Below are 17,495 nucleotides of genomic sequence, written 5' to 3' on the forward strand. Positions count from 1 at the left end.
CCATCCCTGCTGGATAGTAAAAGCATATTCACGACACTCAAACAGAGCAAATCTGCCCATGTCACACATCGATAGACCGCTTTTGTGTGAGCGTTGACGACTGACGCCTAAACCTCTGGCCCAACTTTCTCCTCTGCTTATCAGATCCGACAACCGCGGGGAATCAAAAGGGGCCGCACCACCACCATAAAATCTCTTGATTTTGCTCCAGTAGCACCTTCCATACCCATATCTCCAAAATGACAGACCCTCGTCCCGACTATAGAGAAATCTACATCCAGGTAAGTCTTTAAGTCACGCACATACAGTCATAACGTGTCTGCCCCTCTAACGCAGTTTAGATGATGACGAATCTCGGCAATGCATACACTACATTCGGTCCTAAGTCCCCCCAATACCAGAGTATTGCGGAAATGGTCAAGGAATTTACGAGACGTGTTGAGAAAGACATGAAGGAACGCAATTGTCGCGATCTTGATGATACCTTGAGCTCTGCTATGGAGTTCTTGAAGATTGGGGAAGGACCATGAAATTGACTGGGGATGGATGGCTCGAACTTCTTGTTATCGGTTCATGACGTTCTGAGTCGTTGTTTATGCGGAGAGTCTATGTCTTGACAAGCGTATTGTATGGCTGCTTAGTTGGATGCGCCCTCATGTATTATGCTACGATGTTCTACGAATACCCTACAGATTTTGAATGTTTTCAATACAGGTGCAGTGGTAGATGAGTGAAGATATACGAGCCTCTTGCCTCATTGTATTCGCGGCTCTCGTTGTATTTCGTTCCAGAAATTAGCATCGCTATATAGTATTCCAGATAGTCGGCCTTGCGTGATAAGCAAGAAATATTGTGGACTATGCGGACGGGATCATCTATCTGCCCTGTCTGCCACATGTTGAATCCAAGTCTAGCTGCTGAAAATGGGTCCCTTCTCTTTCGCTTCCAGAATTGAGCCGTAAAAGGTAGATCTTACATATTATATTGCGCATGCACAACTAGAACATGCATGGGAAAGCATGTGAACCAAACCAGAATGGAACCTCTCCCCCGGCCTTTTCCTCCGTGTGAAGCAAAGGCAACCCAAACACCCCGTTTTTGCTCCGGCCAACAAAATATGGAACGAAATGGCTACCAGGAAAACCATGCAACGACAAAACTCCGTAGTCCATGCATTCGTAAGACGTAATGACGCTTTTTGCGTCACAGCAAGCACGCCGAATCGGAAAAGAAATATACGACGCGGTCAGGCTCTATCGGCGCGTATATGGCGTTGTCCTGGGGATGGCGCTGTAAAATGGCCCGATTACCCCGCGGCTGAGCAAGCGTGGGCATCACTTGGTTGAAAATCGTGGACATGTGAGTCCGAACTGAAAATTGAGGCTCAGTCTATGAGAGGCTTCTTTTGATTGCCGACAATGGCCACACCCAGATGACGAAGAGCATTGGGATCGCTGGGCCGCACGATGGAAGGAAGTGGCAGCATGGGATTATCTGGATTAATATGAACCGCTTCGCGGGCAGCCTGTTCGATAGCATCCATCTCCTCTTTGCAACCGGCATGATCAAGAGGACAGACAACTATGGGCTGTCGAATGACGATATCTCTGGCGGACGTCAAGTGGGCCTGAAGATTGTTAGCCAAAGTCACACGACTGCACCTGCAAGATGGGAAGACGAACCTTTACTGTCAGGTAGTATTCGATCTTGTAAAGGCTCGCCGTAGTCGTAAACCCAGTCACAGCGTAAGCCGGAAAAGCCATATCGCTTCTGGGGAGAATGCCCTTGGAATCTCGAAGATCCTTGGCAGGAAATACTAGACCCAGATTTGTCAAAAAGCCTGACGGGGGTAGCTTAACCCCAATCGGCTCTGTCCTCTTCGTTAAGGTCCTCACTTTCCGCTGTGGCTCATCACCTTCATGGTTGTAGATGATCTCCTCGTCGATCCCAATCGTTATCTTATTTATCGTGACTTTCCTGGCTTTGCCTATCCAGTCGAGATTGGGCGATAGTTTCACGTAAACGCTCACCGGGTCAAGGGGACCGTAAGACCACCGAGGCAAGGATATGCCCAAGGTGACCAGATGGTCTGACACCCTTTCCGCCGACTCGGGACGGTTGTACATTCCAAATGTGGAGAGTGTGTCATATCGGGAGATGGGAACCGGGAATGTGTATTTTCGCTGATCCGAATGACCCTGTTGAACCATGACCACTATTTCATAGAATGTCTCTGCGGTGCGACTAGGGAGTTGCAAACTGGCGGGTGGGACTCTTCTCGAGGCATCTGGCCCTCCGCGCCCAAATGGAATGAAAAGGACGAAGGGCAAATCCATTGATATCACTTCCTCGTACTCTCGACCCGCTGGGCAGCGGAAGAGGAGCATCTCCTTGCCCACAATATCGGTGATCTCCTTCCTAGGGGGCGCAAGATGCTTCTTTGTCACGGAATCGGCGGAGGGATGTATTGTCTCACGTCGATGAAGGGATATGGTAACGAGGGACACATTGACGGGAGCTGTGATGCCGACGCTAGGCCTGATCTCAACCTTGCCTTCGATACGTGGCTTCTGGAGGTCAGCAATGGCTGTATGCATCGAAGATAGAGTAGATAACAGTTGGTCCTCACCATTGTTGCAGATATACCGGGGTAGCCGATCAGAAAATGGCCATTCGGCGGCCCCGACACTCGCACGAAGGCGGCCATGCTGAGAGCACTGCTACCGCACCACCATGGGCACGCGGCGGGTGAGAGGGATGCGCCCCGGGGATTCTGCGGAGAATATGCGACCTCGATGAGCTATAGATCGGCGGTAATCTCATAGAGAAGCCGAATATCGTGAGCAAATCCCGCTTAATAGCGCTGCACCCAAGGTATTGTGAGGGCGCAGTTGCGGTACACCCCTCTCGTTGCTATGGAACGTGAAGTTCGGACCAAGTCTGGGCGAGGCTAGGCGATTACGGCTTAGGGTGCGGGCGGCGTCAGACAGGAATTCGGAAGCGGCAAAGGAGGGAAAACGGGGGTAGAGTCGAAAGATGCTGGAAAGGGAGAGGAAGCCGGTGTGACGTTGGTGAAGCAATCGAGGGTTGTTTACAAGCGCTGATGTGGGGAGGGGAGAAGGTGATGGGGACCATCTGCGGCGGCTAAGCAGGTTAAGTTCCCAGCGGCAGCCACGGAACTACTTGAACTTGACCTCTTCCCCGACCCTGGTCAGGCCAGCCAGCCGCGATCCTTTTGCTCAGTACGGAGTATACAAGGAACTTACTAACTCCCCACTAACTCATCACCAATTCATGCCCCTTGTCATACTATCTTAGTATCACTACCTGCAGTGCATTCTGTCCTCGGAGACAGCTGATGACACATATCAACTTCTTTTAGAGTCATTCCACTAATGATTGGGCTCTCCACTAGGCAGAACATTTTAATTTAACTATTGATCGTCATTCATTTATCAACAATCGGGGCTTGGATGATGATTATGCAGTGTGAAACGACGAAGCCATTCTGGGCGGCAAATCGATTGCATACAGCCTTGGTTGCCGCCTGGACGATTAATCATCCTTCTGTACAGCAAACGCACCCTGGATAGTACATTCCTAGCTGGCCGCTCCCGAATGTGTTCCATATGAGCTCTTATCAATCTGCTCACAGTAGACTCAATTAGATCAAATCTCAAGTCTCATGCATTCTCTGTTAAATAGAGCTGGGTCGCTGCCCATGCGCTGATCCATACTTGGATGGATTCCACTTGGAGCTCCCCTGCAAAAAGCGGTCAATCGTGTGCCTTCCGCCCTGCAGGTCTGCTCTTATCAATGATGCCATGTGACTGACCCATACTGGCGATAAGCAGGTACTTCAAGTAGACTCTCCATCAAGGATTATCAATCACAACCACGGAATTTCTATAGGCTATGTTGAATAGTGACAAGGGCATGTTGTTGATATTCTTAGTAGCCAAAACAAAGCAGGTGAGATTAGTAGTTTATCGATGTACAAGCATGGTAGATAAACGACAGATTACTACATCATAGTGGCACGCGCAATTTCACCTTAAATGTGATCTTCTACAAGATATTCCCATCGAACCACCGAAGTGGATACTCCCTCAGAATCCGAACAAGGCCCTTGGTCAGCTGCAGGCCGGGAGGCTACTTCGTCCACGGACTTCAGGTACCACTATCTACCCCGCAATGTAAGCCTGCTGATTGGCCACGTGAGGAACATGCAGACAGGCTGACTAGCTGGATGGTTCTATATCTAGTCAAGTATATAATAAGTTAAATATTACTCCAGCATACCTTTAAGCAGGCAAGAAAGACGAATTTGTGATGGTGTTCCAGGGGTGATAGAACTGGATTGGGTTGGTGGAAGTAAATCCGGTAGCGGCGGTTGCCATGTGCAACAAGCATGATGACATCGTCTCCCCCACACTCTCAACCAGGCCTGGCCCAGACGTAGTCCTGGATTTTCCTTCAGCCTGGACTCTTCTCATTAAACTGCTGCACATCATCTACATACCCTTTGATAGCCGACGCTATTTCATCAAAGTCACAAAATGCCTCCCTCTCGTCGCCGCGGTGGCAATACTGCCGCCACCCGTTCAAACCAGGCGACCTTATCGTTCGGCTCCAAGTCCAGAGTCACGAAGCCATCAGCAGCGCCATCTACACGTTCCCAGAAAGCCAAAGATCTCGACCTGATTGATACTACTCGATCGAGTAATACTACTCGATCGAGTACACCATCCGTTGAAGATGTGCCCGAAGCAGAACAGGCCTCTGTTACTCCCACGGAGCCTTCGCAACCCCATGTGGCAGAGCTTGCCGTAAGGAAGCAGGCTCAGACAGAGATTCAACAACCACGATCAGAAGAGGATGCTAAGGCGGAAAAGATTACCGAAAGGCAGCTGCAGCAGTACTGGAAGAAGGAAGAAGCAAAGAGACAAGGGCCCAGAGGTGAGTGACACGCCCCAGTCAGGCATCTCCTGTGACAAGTACGCTGATCATCTCCACCAGTTCACCAGGAGGGCCTCGAGCTACGAGAGAAGATTCTGCGCAACTTCGACCTCTCAAGCCAGTACGGGGTAGGTCTGACTCTATTCATATACCTCATGTTCTTTTGAGCTGACCTTATATTGGTGTAGCCTTGCATTGGAATTGCTCGACTGAAGCGGTGGAGACGTGCGCATATGCTGGGCCTCAATCCTCCCATTGAGGTGTTGGCCGTGTTGTTGAACCCGGACGATACCACTAAACAGAGAGCGTATATTGACGAGTTGATGTCTTGAGCATCGGCTTGGTGGGACCCTGCAATTATATATTTCTGTCCCATGGAACAACGGGAGATAGATTTGGGAATATGGGTGTTTGTTGGACGGGCGTTTGGGAGAACTCTGCGCATACCCTTTGGATTACTATTTTTGAATGACCTACACTACTTTGATTGCCAACCTCCGTCTTCTCCCAGTCAACTCTCTTGATCTGCAGACACTGTGGAACACAAGTAGCCACTCAAACTACGCACAAACACGGAGGTAATATAATCAAGGTATATACGCAAGCCGTTGGACTACAGGCTGGGCGAAGTATACTTTTAGTGACTCCTAAACGCCACTCGAGCAACCTTTGATCCGCAGCAGCTGTGAAGTTGAATTTGACCACGCTGAGCACACGACAGGAGTGGCTGGTCGCACAGTATCTCACAAAGAGGGTGGATGCTTCCGCGTAAAGGACCCGAAGATGTCTAGGCTCCGAAGACGTTGCGCTTGAGCGCTTTTTACTCGGTTGGTCAGACAAAAAAGCCCCTTTCAGTGCTACCAAACCATTGGTTTTCATATCACTGTCCTACTGGACGTTCACTGCAAGCTCCCCTCGACATGTCCAAGAAGCTCCTGCATTAGCCGATCTACGCTCAGAGATGGAGGGGGCGCTATAACTGGACCTCAAGGCTGCTAGGGATTGCCTTTGATGCATTCGCATTGCACCAAATGACTGCATGATTCTGTAGTTCGTTTCCAAGCTCCATAGCTGACATCTGTCGCTGAATTTTGCGATGAGTCAAGTCTCTCCCCCTTTTTTGGTCGTACCCTGACAACAGACACCATTGAGATCACAACAGAATTTGATCTGAATGGTCCCAACATAGTATGACACCGACTGTCACCCGCTATGGACAGAAATCTGCGTGTCACCACGAACTACGTGCAATTTTACCCGTCCTACGTCGCATTTTGCTCATTCGGCAATGATCTCCGTCTATATACACGTCCTTTCATGAACAACCCAGCGCATCGTTCAAGAAGGGGATGGATCAAGCTTGTAAGACATATGGTTGATTGGCCGTGCGTTTTGGAAGATGGTCTTTGCCCGATCACTCCAAACGGCCGGAGGTTCCTACTTGGGTTGTGCATCGCCCACCCCATGTCCATAATTCTGAAATGAAAACGGGGCAATCCGATATGCCTCAATGGGAACATTATATGCATGTGATACCGGCTTCAAAGTTCCGTGAAACTGTGGCACAAGCTTATAAGAAGTAAGGCCCTCCGCTCATAAGTCTTCTCTGACCACTTGTCTGGCAACTATCGTTTGTCGCTCCTCAGGCTACGCTTAAGTTCTTCTCAACGCAAGCTACAACTTCAAATAATAGAAAGCCAAGTTCCTCAACAATGCAGCTATTCAACGCACTTTTTGTTCTGCTCGCTAGCACCCTTGCTACTGCACAGCTCCCAAATATCCCTTCATGCTCTGTAAGCTTTAACGTCCAGCTGATGGGATTAACCTGATTGACATCACAACTTGTCTCTTAGATAAACTGCTTCATCAGTGCATTCGAGCGCGATGGATGTTCACAGTTGACAGACTTTGCTTGCCATTGCCAGAAGCCTGATCTGCCTACCACCATATCTCCCTGCGTCCAAAGATCATGCAACGTTGCCGACCAGTCTGGTATAAGCCAACCCATTCCCTACGGACTGGACCGGACTAATAATTCGCCAGCCGTATCTAGTGAAGTTGTCCGACAATGTTCCATCGCGGGTCATCCCATATCTATCCCACCGGTGGGCGGTGGTCTTGAGACTACGACCTTGTCTATGCCCAGGACCTCCACGACTGATTCCGGCGCTGTCTCCTCCAGCGCTGCATCAGCGACCCTTCCGACGGTATCCTCCTCTGGTGCCGCATCATCGTCTAAGGTGTCGCATTCCTCGTCCGCATCTGCATCGGCTTCGGCATCTAGCTCCCGCGCTCCTTCAACTCCAGGCTCACACAGTCAGTCTGGTCATGGATCGTCCACGCCATCTCCATCCTCTCCTCTTTCAACTGGCTCTGCATCTACTGTCAAGGCGGGTGTAGCTGGGGCTATGGTCATTGCTGCAGCTGCAGTGTGCGTGCTATAGACAAACCTACGGTGTAGCAAGGCAGACTAATGGAATCTTCTGAGGCGTATGAGAAGTGTATAGCATGTCTCTCCTTCTGCTATTTTCGCTACCGGTGATCTTGGGTACTTTTCGGTTGTTATTCTTACTTTGATTCTACTGAACTCCGTCCATGCCTCTACATGGTTTTAATATCATTGATTTCCCGTGCAAGAAAAAGCTCTCAGTTGACCCTAAAACGTTATTGCTTATAATGCAGAATCAAGTATCACTTATTCCTAGTTCGTACTTCCTAAGCCAGCAAAGTTAGCAGTGCAATGGAGCGTGCAGGATATCACTCTGACCCAGCGAGGTCCGGAACACAACTACGAACCACATCCAATTGAATGCACACCAACTGCACGAAGTACTCACACCTAAATGAGCCCGGCAACACTCAAATACGAGAAGAAACATTCAAAGATGACAACATTAACTGCATGAAACTCGTAAACGACGGTAAACGACCATACGGTAGCTCCAACCCGAGCATACATAAACGAGCAGATCCCCCCGAGCTCGTGTCATCCTTTCTTCTTTCTCTCCCAACCAACCGAGACCTGCTAAACAACACAACACCATCAACTCCATAAGAATATAGCAGACCTCTAAGACTCCTTCTTTCTTTTGATCCTTAACCCCCTTTACTCCACGCTCAAGACCCAACAGAAAAGAAAACCTCAACGCCAGACAAGAGACAACTTTTCACGAGACGCGAAACTCGCTGTCAGTCAGCTACCACTCTCCCCAATCGGGACTGGGGAGTTGGTAGCTGACTGACAGAGCGAGACCTTCAGTCAGTCACTCCTGAACGAACGACGAAGTTGAATGCCCATGACCCTCCTCCTGTTCGACAGCATCGTCATGGCCGTCGGAGACAACGTTCTCCCAGAAGGCGTGGATGGCCTCATAGTCACAGTCGTCGTCCAGGCTAGTTGAAGTGTCGGCGTCGTATCCAGGGTCGCAGGGGTCATTAGCTGCTATATCCTGGTCGATGTCGTTGTTGTTGCTTTCGCTGTTCGTGAGTGCTTCATTACCCCATTAGCATCATGGTTTATCACTAACTGAACGCCCACTACTTCTAGGAAACGTACTCTGATCCACATGGTCGACATTACCCTCGTCACAATCGGCGCCCGACACAGAGGAGATCTCAGTCTCAGCCATAGCTGTTGCGAGATCTTCCATAGTTGTCTGATCGTACCCAGTCACCTGGGCACTCTGGTCACCCAGCCCCTGGACATGATCCTGATTCTGAGCGGGAGCAGCCTGATTGACCGGCAAAGCCGGGGAAACCGGAGACGACACAGGAGCCGGAGTCGAGACAGGGACAGGCCACATCAGAAGGACGATACCGTCGTCAGGTTCACCATCAGTAGCATTGGGATGAGCGAGCTGCAGGATGAATTCTCTCGACGAGTTGGAAAGAATGGACGATGCAGTCGACATCGAGCTGACGGCACTTTGCGGGGGAGACGACGACTCTGGAGACGGGACCTCAGTACCGGCGCTGGCGCGGGCGGTAGTAGTAGGTGCGATGATGGTTGTGTCGATCTTCAGGGCCGGTCTATTGGGCTTGTTATGGTTGTCATTATTTTCTCTGTCGTGAGGATGATCAGACGACGAAGCCATGGTTGCTGCGATTCTCTCGTCAGGTTTCTGATTATCATCTTCCCTTTTTCTTTTATGTCTCTCTTACTATTGTATCCCAGCTCCCAGCGGCAGCGATCTTGCCTGTGGATTTTGCTTGTGGTACATGGTCAGTTTTCTATGTTTTTTTTCTCCTCTTCACTGAGCGAGAAGGAACTCCCGGAATGACTGCTGTCATCACTTACTGGATTCGAGATGATTAGTCGTTCTGTTCTGTCGATAGCGAAAATCGTATCTTTGAACTTCTGTTGTGAGAACGCGTATGGTGTGATAACGCCGAGAGAACGAAGAGTCCGTAATGGAAGATGTGTTGTTGTGAGGAAGTATACATTACGCGATCGATGTATGTATGGACTGGGCAGGACGAGGGCCAGTGAATGCGAGTTTCAAGCCGAGCCAGCATCTTTGTGTGTTAGAGTGTGAGGCTGGTATTGAATGTAAGTGGGCATTCGCTTGCTGCTTCGTTGTTGGGTGAGTGGGTTCACAGTCGTGTTAATATAGTAAGAGTACGTAGATGTGCTGGTTTCTTAGTTCCGGCTTGATTGGGTTTTTAGGGGAGAGGTGTTGATGAGTGGGATTCATCTAAGTTAGCTATACTGAATGATGATATATGTCCTCAATTCATCACTGTTGTCTCTAGTTAGTAGTTTGTGATTGATGTGACCGCTCAGGAATGGTACGGGTAGACTGTTGATGGAGATTGCTACTACATCCGCGCTGCAATATATTATTTATCCTAGATGGTAGATTGTACATGTTTCACTCTATCTATCGCTTTGCATTCAGATTACGCTAATGTTGCTAAATGAAGACCTCGTTATGTCAAGCATGAGGAAGATGCTGAAAAGAAAAACAAGAGGAGATGTAAATGAGACTTATGGGACCCATAGCCGGACATAGCCTGCAACGTCCTGGCGGCATGTCACACAATTTCCAAAGTTATTCATCGCGAGACTGACACGGCAATCTTCACAAATACAGAGACACCGACATGGCCAGGTGATGATGGACCGTGGGTTGGTCTGGCAAATGACGCATGGCGGCCCGCTAGGACCAAGACCCGAGGCGCCCGATTCCCACGTCTGCTCGTCTGTGCTTCGAGCGGATGACATCTCGGCTCTTCGCGAAAGGATGAGGTTTTCGAGAAGCTCAGCTTCTTCCTCGGAGGTAGGCTTGCGCTTGCCGTTAGTAGATTCATATGTGGAAGGCCGTGCCAATCGTGAGCTTAGCAGAATTTGGGCTCGGTCGCGTTCAACGTGCTTCTGGAACTGCCGACGGGTCATTATCCGACCCTCACGGCCGGCAGCCAGGTGAGCAGACAATATGCGCGCTTCGTGTCTGCTTTCTTAATCGCGAGGATCCAGCAGTCGTGCCAAGGCGCCGATATCCACTAGCGGTTCATGAGCCGGAGTACTTTCTCGGGAGAAACGACCTGGAAAGGGGTCTTCTTGAGTGGGAGTGCGACGACCGTCGGATTCGTACCCTTCCCACTCGGAGTCGGCCGTTGTCGACATCGATATGACGCTCGTGGTGTCTTCCCAATCACCAACAGACGGTGTATAGTCAGAGGTCTGGTCCTGATTGCCCCAGGAGCCTCCCACTTTCCACCAACCGTAGAGTTTCTCATCAAGCCGGCGTTCATCGGATTCCTCCCAGCCAGCGGCCTGATTCCTTTCTCTTTTCCGCATCTCTCTTTCTACATCGAATTCATGATCGTCAGGCAGCTCTAAAACTCCATCATCTGTCAAAATCCAAAAGTCTAGAGTATCCATGCGGTTGCCCTTTCTCTTCTTCTGCGAGTCCTTTGGTGACCCTACCGCGGATTTCAACCACTGTGGGCGGGCAGTTATGCCCATCCGGGAAAGAAGCTTGTCCAATCCGTATGAAATCCACTTCAGGACGAGATAGAAGATGCCGCGGAAGAAGGCGAACCCATGGTAACATCGAACCACGCCCCTGAAGGTACCCACACCGCCTGCATCATTCTGCGGACGAACAGGCCTGGAGCCTGGCTTGGGCTTCTCGATCTTCTTTTCGCGCGAGTATCCGCTCTCCCATTCCACGGTTGACTCGGGAATATCGAAGTCTAACTCCCCATTCTCAGAGCACATATCCCCGGAAGGGTCACTGCGAAGGTTCCAAGATGACTGCTTGCGATGAGACTCTATTTCGGCCAGCCTGTCCTGTTCTAGCCAAGTCATCCTGCGCGCGGAAACCCGTCTTCCTTCATTAAGAAAGACGGCCTCGCTAGCAGCCGTTAAAGCTGTGTAACCGATCCTCAGCAGCGTGCTGTAGAAATCCTCGTGCCAGTTAAGACGAATATTCTGAATCTGGCTGGCGCCCTGCATATTCTCATGTGCCAGAGAAAATCTTTCTCGAAGTGACAAAGGACCCGAAGTCTGCGTAGGTAGCGAAAATGCTGTGATAATCAGGGCAATCGCGTATATAAAGACGCAGGCGATAATTCCTAGCAGTATGAGAAGGTGCGGAACGAACCCTACAATGCAGACAGTCGGAAATTTCAGAACGACATTGTCGCTTCCAACTGCCGAACTGCCGAACAAGCCCCATGCCATAGCCGACATGAAGCAAAGGCCCCAGAAAGCGGTATTCACCAAGCGGTAACGACTTTGTCTGCCAATGACATCTAGAACATTTGAGGTCAGACTGTTGCAACACGATATCATCGCGATCAGTAATAACTCGGGGGTGACATTCATTCGCTCTAGAGCTTGAGCTCGAGTCAGGATATGCAGGGTAGATTGCCCGCCCTCCCCAGCGATATCTTTAGGACTGCTTTGCTTGGACAACCCAAATATACCAAGACCAAGAGTTTGGCTGATCACAGATTCCGCCTCTGCAAATGCAAGCGAGTGTTCGAAAATAGACATGCCAGCTTCTGTGACGACTGCTCGTCCCTGCAAAGCGCAAGACACGGTCTCGACAAAGTGACTGAGGCAGAGGCGTATGAAAACTGGCCAGAGTAGTCGGAAAGAGCCATATGATATGTCCGAGGCATTTACAGGACGACCCATATGCACCGCACTGCAAGACTGCTCGTCTGTTTCCCAAGGCAAAAGGGTGGAGCTTAGGGAATGCAAAAAGCCACCGCCTCCAGAATGGTCGAATAGCAAGCGCTTCCCTGGCGTACCATAGCGTATCGTAGAGTATTCCGGGGATGTTTGACAACGGATAGACCGAAGAAGGGCGTAGATTTGAGTTATAAAGAGGACAATGGGAACAATCCGCAGAGCCAATCGCCTAGTCCAATCGAGATTAAGGTGTCTTCTAGTGGAAGCATATATGGTAATCCTGTTCAATACAAGAGCCTTGATAGGTTAGCCTGACCATTTTCACAACAACGACTAGCCGGATCCAGTGGGTATTTACCACGGTAAAGCAGGTTAAAGACCAACGGCTTGTCAGATACGAGAAGAAACCACTGAATTTCATGACTGCCTGGAGGATGTCGGAGAAATGGAGACTGGAGTCAGCCTGAGCAGCAGCATCAACAACGCCGTCTCTGACAGCCTCAGCCGCTGTCTGCGTTGCCAGTACTGCTTCAGGCTCCAGCCCCGTCCCAGGAGCTGCCCCCCAAAATCGTGTCGCCATATCTTGCAGCCCAACTAGCTTAGCGATCTGCTTAGGCACGGTAGAGAATGTAAAAGCCTCTGCCTGGTAGAGCCCACGAAATGGAAGCGACAGTAGTTCGCGCGACGACGAGGACAATGAGGAATGAGCGGCGATCGATGAAGTGGTGTTCAGGGACTGCGCAGCAGTTAATGAAGCAGTTGCGGCGGAAGCGGCTGATGGCAGTATGGACATGGCTGATGCTCAGGGAACAGGAGCGATGCCTGAGCGATCTGGGTTGAGCCGGAAAGCGAATCTCTCAAAAGTAAGCATCCGTGGGATGGTGGGTACAAGGGTGTCGCGCAAATGCGAGGAGACGGAGAGGGGGCGATCGTAAACGGGGTGATCCGGTATCACTGGGAGAGAGCGAGCATGCCAAGAGGAGCTGGTGGCATATCCGAAATCATTTCCCCGGAGTGAGTTGGACAGCGAGTCCCTCATGCAACGAGGTGTATTGGGGATGGAGAGGCAGTAAGATACACAGTAGTTCGATTTAAAGTCGGTCTATCTTGGACCGTCATCAGTTCAACCCGCGTTCTCCAGTCCGTTCCCCGACATCCGCCGCTAACCGGATCAGGCAATTGCCACGGAATTTGCACGTGCCATCCCGGCATCATCCCGCGGTTGCTTCCTTATGGTGGTTGTTTCTTCGTTCTCTGCATGAGATGCATTCAATACACCAATTTTATTGCAGCGGCGCGGATTATTCCTTGTGTTAATTTGTGGGATGGATCTCTTTTTCCTGACTCTATCTAGCATAACTCCGAACAAAGTCCGTGTTCCCTGTTCTAGAAGGGAAAAAGAAGGCTATACCCACTTATTACCGCTGCTAGTATAGATTGCTCAGCCCTTGCTATATTGCTATGCCTCATGTGCAGTAGATCCCAAGTCTATTCTCTACTAGTGCCAATCACCGCCATAGCTATTCTTAAAAAAGATATCAGCGCAGTCAAACTATCACGCCAAGTTGATAAATTTTGCCTGTAGTTCAAAGTTTTGGACTATCTAGTGTCACACTAGTCCACTTCCCGTAAGGAAAGCGAATACGAAGTACAGCATGGATTCCCAACCAGGGGTTGCACAAAGTCTATTGCCTGTCCCCCATCACCATAAATATCTGACCCCCGGGAGCATGGTATGGAGCTTCTCTTCATAGTCTGCTTCCTTCCAATCGGGACTTGCTCTAGCCTTCTGGGTGTGGCGCTGAGATATGGAAAAGATCCACGGCTGGGGTATAGCGACCCTGGTTCGTCATCATATGACCAGGCACCGCCGCCGTATTCACCATACAATGATAGTGGACCTGTGGTCGAATCGGCCGATGTACAGGGTGAGCGGATTCTTTCCACGATTATGGGCATAACAGTTTGAAGAAGGGCTAATCATCAACAAAGCCAATGGCCGCGTCAATGTCGATTTAGATTCAAGCCTGGCAAGAACATTAGCCTCGATCATTGAGCTTCAGCAAGAAGATCTGCAAAATCCACCTCCAGATTACACTGAGGATCAGCTAATAAAAGATGAGCTGCTGCAATGTGACATTCAACTGAACATTGTGATACAAATTGTGGGCAGCAGAGGTGATGTGCAACCATTTATCGCCTTGGGGACCGAGCTACAAAAATTCGGTCATCGGGTCCGAATAGCCACACACGATGTTTTTTCTGATTTTGTCACTCAAGCTGGTCTTGAGTTCTATCCAATAGGAGGTGATCCCGCAGAGCTGATGGCATTCATGGTCAAGAACCCCGGGTTAATACCTCAAATCAGCAGCCTGCGCGCCGGGGAAGTTCAAAAGAAGAGGGCAATGGTGAATGAGATGCTTCATGGCTGCTGGAAGTCTTGCATCGAAGACGACCCTGTTACGAAGATCCCATTTACCGCAGATGCCATCATTGCAAATCCACCTAGCTTTGCCCATGTTCATTGTGCGCAGGCTTTGAGTATCCCAGTCCACCTCATGTTCACCATGCCTTGGACTAGTACCAAGGCCTTCCCCCACCCGCTTGCTAACCTGAGCTCTTCTGAAATGAACCCAAATGTAGCAAACTGGGTTTCTTATGGTGTTGTCGAGTGGCTTACATGGCAAGGGTGCGTGCAGTCACTTGACCGGTGAGAACTCATGGCTAACGTAATCGCATAGGCTTGGAGATGTGGTCAATCGATGGCGGGCATCCATCGATTTGGAACCGGTTCCCACCGCGGAAGGCCCCAGGCTGGCTGAAACGTTAAAGATCCCTTTTACTTATTGCTGGTCACCTGCCTTGATCCCGAGGCCGCGGGACTGGCCAGCTAATATTGGTAGGCACTCACTGGATGAATGTTGCTACTGGACACAGTCGAAAGCTAATTGACTAGATGTCTGTGGTTTCTTTTTCAGGGATCCACCATCCTACGAACCGCCACTCGAACTGAAGGAATTTCTAGAGTCGGGAACGACTCCCATATATATAGGCTTCGGCAGCATCGTGATCGATGATCCCCAGAAGTTGACAGAAATTATCTTAGAAGCGATCGCGAGAACTGGTGTACGTGCCATTATATCACGAGGCTGGAGCAAGCTAGGTGGTGTGCCCAGTTCCAATACCTATTACATTGATGATTGCCCTCATGAATGGCTTTTCAGGCACGTTGCTGCCGTGGTGCATCATGGAGGTGCTGGGACAACCGCGTGTGGTCTTGCTAACGGTCGACCGACTACTATTGTGCCCTTCTTTGGGGAGTAAGTACTAAATAGGAAAAGATACTACTACCTGGCAATTCCAATGCTAACCTATCGCAGTCAACCATTCTGGGGCAGTATGGTAGCAAGATCTGGTGCTGGACCTAGGCCAATCCCGTATGCTTCGCTCAACGCAGAGAATCTGGCTGAAGCTATCGCATTCTCGCTGAGGCCGACCACAGCAGAATCCGCTCGAGGCATTGCTTTAAAGATGCAACACGAGTCAGGAGTAGCAGCAGCTGTTCGATCCTTCCATCGTCATCTCCCACTGGACAGGATGCGTTGCTCCTTGATACCTAATCAACCTGCTATGTGGATTCACAAGCGGTCTAAGAAGAGCTTAAAGCTTTCGAAAGTTGCTGTTCAGTTATTGATTGACAACGGGAAGCTTAACGCAAAGGAGCTTCGGTGGTGAGTATCGCTTGCCACTTTTGCTCAAGCTTGAGAAATTTCAGGTGTGCTGACTCGAGGTCCATACTAGCAACACCATCAATCCGATACATATCGAAAACCGTCGTTGGGACCCTGTGACTGGGATCATATCTGCCTCCACAAGCACAGGATCTGCAATGCTCAAATCGACCGGAGAGATGCTATACAACCCATACAAGGAATACACATCCAGCCGTTCTCCAAAGCCACCAATATCACGAACTACATCTGCACTTTCTACAACTACAACATCATCGTCTTCTAGATCCCTCGCAGACTTTTCCGAGACAAGTAGGCGGCCCTCTGACCGGATAGATACGGAGACTCCAATCAACAGTGGGTCCAACAATAACGCGTTATCAACGGCGGGGAATATGGTTGGAGCTTCTTTGAAGGGTTTTGGCAAGTTCACAGGAGCATACTTTAAAGGCGTGGTGGTAGACATTCCCTACGCTGCTGCTGAGGGTTTCCGACAGGTTCCTCGACTCTATGGAGAAGAACCGAAGCAGTATGGCACGGTTCGTGATTGGAAGTCTGGTGCTACTATGGGCGGCAAGAACTTTGTCGATGGCATGACAGATGGGTTCAAGGGGTTATTCACTCAGCCTATCAAAGGCGCGAGGGAAGAGGGGGCGCTGGGGGCCGTCAAAGGATTTGCAAAAGGAACCATTGGACTTGCGACTAAAGTTCCGTCGGGTAAGTACAATATTTCCCGAGCAAGATGCCCGCATTATAGAGTACGATCGCTAACTGGTATCCATGTATAGCTGGAATTGGGCTTGTCGCCTACCCTTTTCAAGGAATAGCGAAAACGATCGAAGCAGCCGTCAGGTCTAAGACAGGAAAAGCGATCATTCTTGCCCGCCTCAGAGATGGGTACGCTATGACAGAGCGAGCCCACATGTCTGAAGATGAACAACAATATCTCCTACGGAGGTTCCAGGCTCTGATGGATCCATGATATGCGATATCTCCTGGCACATAATTTGGCTGTAAGCCGGTCCAGTAGTTTTCGACTTGAGTGCACATTAAGCACATTTGATTAGCCGTTGTGTCGCTATGGTCAAATAAGGTCATGAACACTAGTATCTACTGTGATGGGGCTCTCGGAAGGATGGGATATATTTATCACAATATTATTGAACTGGATAATATGTATCTAACTTGTCCCACTAATGAACGGTTGAACAATGTAAAGTATATATCACCAGATGAATTTCCGAAGAGCACATATTATTTCTCATGAAGCACGTCCAGCATACAAACAGAGAAGGGTGCAAACTAAGAGGGAAAAGCGTCGTTGCATCGTGTCAGCATCTCCCATGCACTGACTCCTTCCTTCCTCTGAGCAATGCTATGAGATACTTGAATTACACGTCTGGCAGTAGACAGTCGTTGCTGTCATTAATATTGTCTGAGAAAATTGAGCGCTAATATTAAAGACGGCGCATTGCAGCAATTGCGAACGCTCAACGAGCGCGACAAGTTCACATGATGTGGCCAGTATTGAACAGTATGATCCCCAGCGTACATTTCTCATTTAACTATACTTTCGCTGACTTTTTGATCGCGTTCCTACAGCACTGTTGCATCCCACAGGTTACCTGAACTGTAACCGCAATTCAATGCTGGTGGCTTGG

General features: G+C 49.7%; 6 protein-coding genes across 6 annotated transcripts; 3 read left to right on the top strand and 3 right to left on the bottom strand.

Annotated features, from left to right (window-relative positions):
• The first annotated feature begins 155 nt into the window (after positions 1 to 155).
• On the top strand, positions 156 to 690 carry BDQ94DRAFT_138324 (uncharacterized protein). Its single transcript, XM_026765224.1, has 2 exons — positions 156 to 281; positions 342 to 690. Exons 1-2 carry the CDS (start codon positions 240 to 242, stop codon positions 528 to 530), a joined length of 231 nt encoding a protein of 76 aa, XP_026629723.1. The 5' UTR covers positions 156 to 239; the 3' UTR covers positions 531 to 690.
• A 694-nt stretch (positions 691 to 1,384) lies between these two features.
• Positions 1,385 to 2,707, bottom strand: BDQ94DRAFT_167573 (arrestin C-terminal domain-containing protein; the record flags this gene model as incomplete). The annotated part of the gene is made up of 3 exons (XM_026770838.1): positions 1,385 to 1,627; positions 1,683 to 2,567; positions 2,630 to 2,707. 3 exons carry the CDS (start codon positions 2,705 to 2,707, stop codon positions 1,385 to 1,387), a joined length of 1,206 nt encoding a protein of 401 aa, XP_026629724.1.
• Positions 2,708 to 4,370: 1,663 nt separating this feature from the next.
• BDQ94DRAFT_138328 (putative DNA polymerase delta subunit 4) lies at positions 4,371 to 5,552 on the top strand. Its single transcript, XM_026765225.1, has 3 exons — positions 4,371 to 4,959; positions 5,020 to 5,087; positions 5,148 to 5,552. Exons 1-3 carry the CDS (start codon positions 4,560 to 4,562, stop codon positions 5,289 to 5,291), a joined length of 612 nt encoding a protein of 203 aa, XP_026629725.1. The 5' UTR covers positions 4,371 to 4,559; the 3' UTR covers positions 5,292 to 5,552.
• A 2,670-nt stretch (positions 5,553 to 8,222) lies between these two features.
• On the bottom strand, positions 8,223 to 9,053 carry BDQ94DRAFT_167575 (uncharacterized protein; the record flags this gene model as incomplete). The annotated part of the gene is made up of 2 exons (XM_026770839.1): positions 8,223 to 8,449; positions 8,516 to 9,053. 2 exons carry the CDS (start codon positions 9,051 to 9,053, stop codon positions 8,223 to 8,225), a joined length of 765 nt encoding a protein of 254 aa, XP_026629726.1.
• Positions 9,054 to 9,788: 735 nt separating this feature from the next.
• On the bottom strand, positions 9,789 to 12,896 carry BDQ94DRAFT_184824 (putative ubiquitin-protein ligase (Asi3); the record flags this gene model as incomplete). The annotated part of the gene is made up of 3 exons (XM_026774727.1): positions 9,789 to 10,416; positions 10,486 to 12,400; positions 12,462 to 12,896. The coding sequence occupies 3 exons, from the start codon at positions 12,894 to 12,896 to the stop codon at positions 9,947 to 9,949; spliced, it is 2,820 nt and encodes a 939-aa protein (XP_026629727.1). The 3' UTR covers positions 9,789 to 9,946.
• A 942-nt stretch (positions 12,897 to 13,838) lies between these two features.
• On the top strand, positions 13,839 to 17,041 carry BDQ94DRAFT_184827 (putative sterol glucosyltransferase; the record flags this gene model as incomplete). Its single annotated transcript, XM_026774728.1, has 7 exons — positions 13,839 to 14,031; positions 14,096 to 14,792; positions 14,845 to 15,002; positions 15,060 to 15,423; positions 15,484 to 15,834; positions 15,905 to 16,551; positions 16,623 to 17,041. 7 exons carry the CDS (start codon positions 13,839 to 13,841, stop codon positions 16,814 to 16,816), a joined length of 2,604 nt encoding a protein of 867 aa, XP_026629728.1. The 3' UTR covers positions 16,817 to 17,041.
• Positions 17,042 to 17,495: the final 454 nt, after the last annotated feature.

Source organism: Aspergillus welwitschiae, assembly GCF_003344945.1.
Source record: "Aspergillus welwitschiae strain CBS 139.54b unplaced genomic scaffold BDQ94scaffold_6, whole genome shotgun sequence".
NCBI classification, from domain to species: Eukaryota; Fungi; Ascomycota; class Eurotiomycetes; order Eurotiales; family Aspergillaceae; genus Aspergillus; species Aspergillus welwitschiae.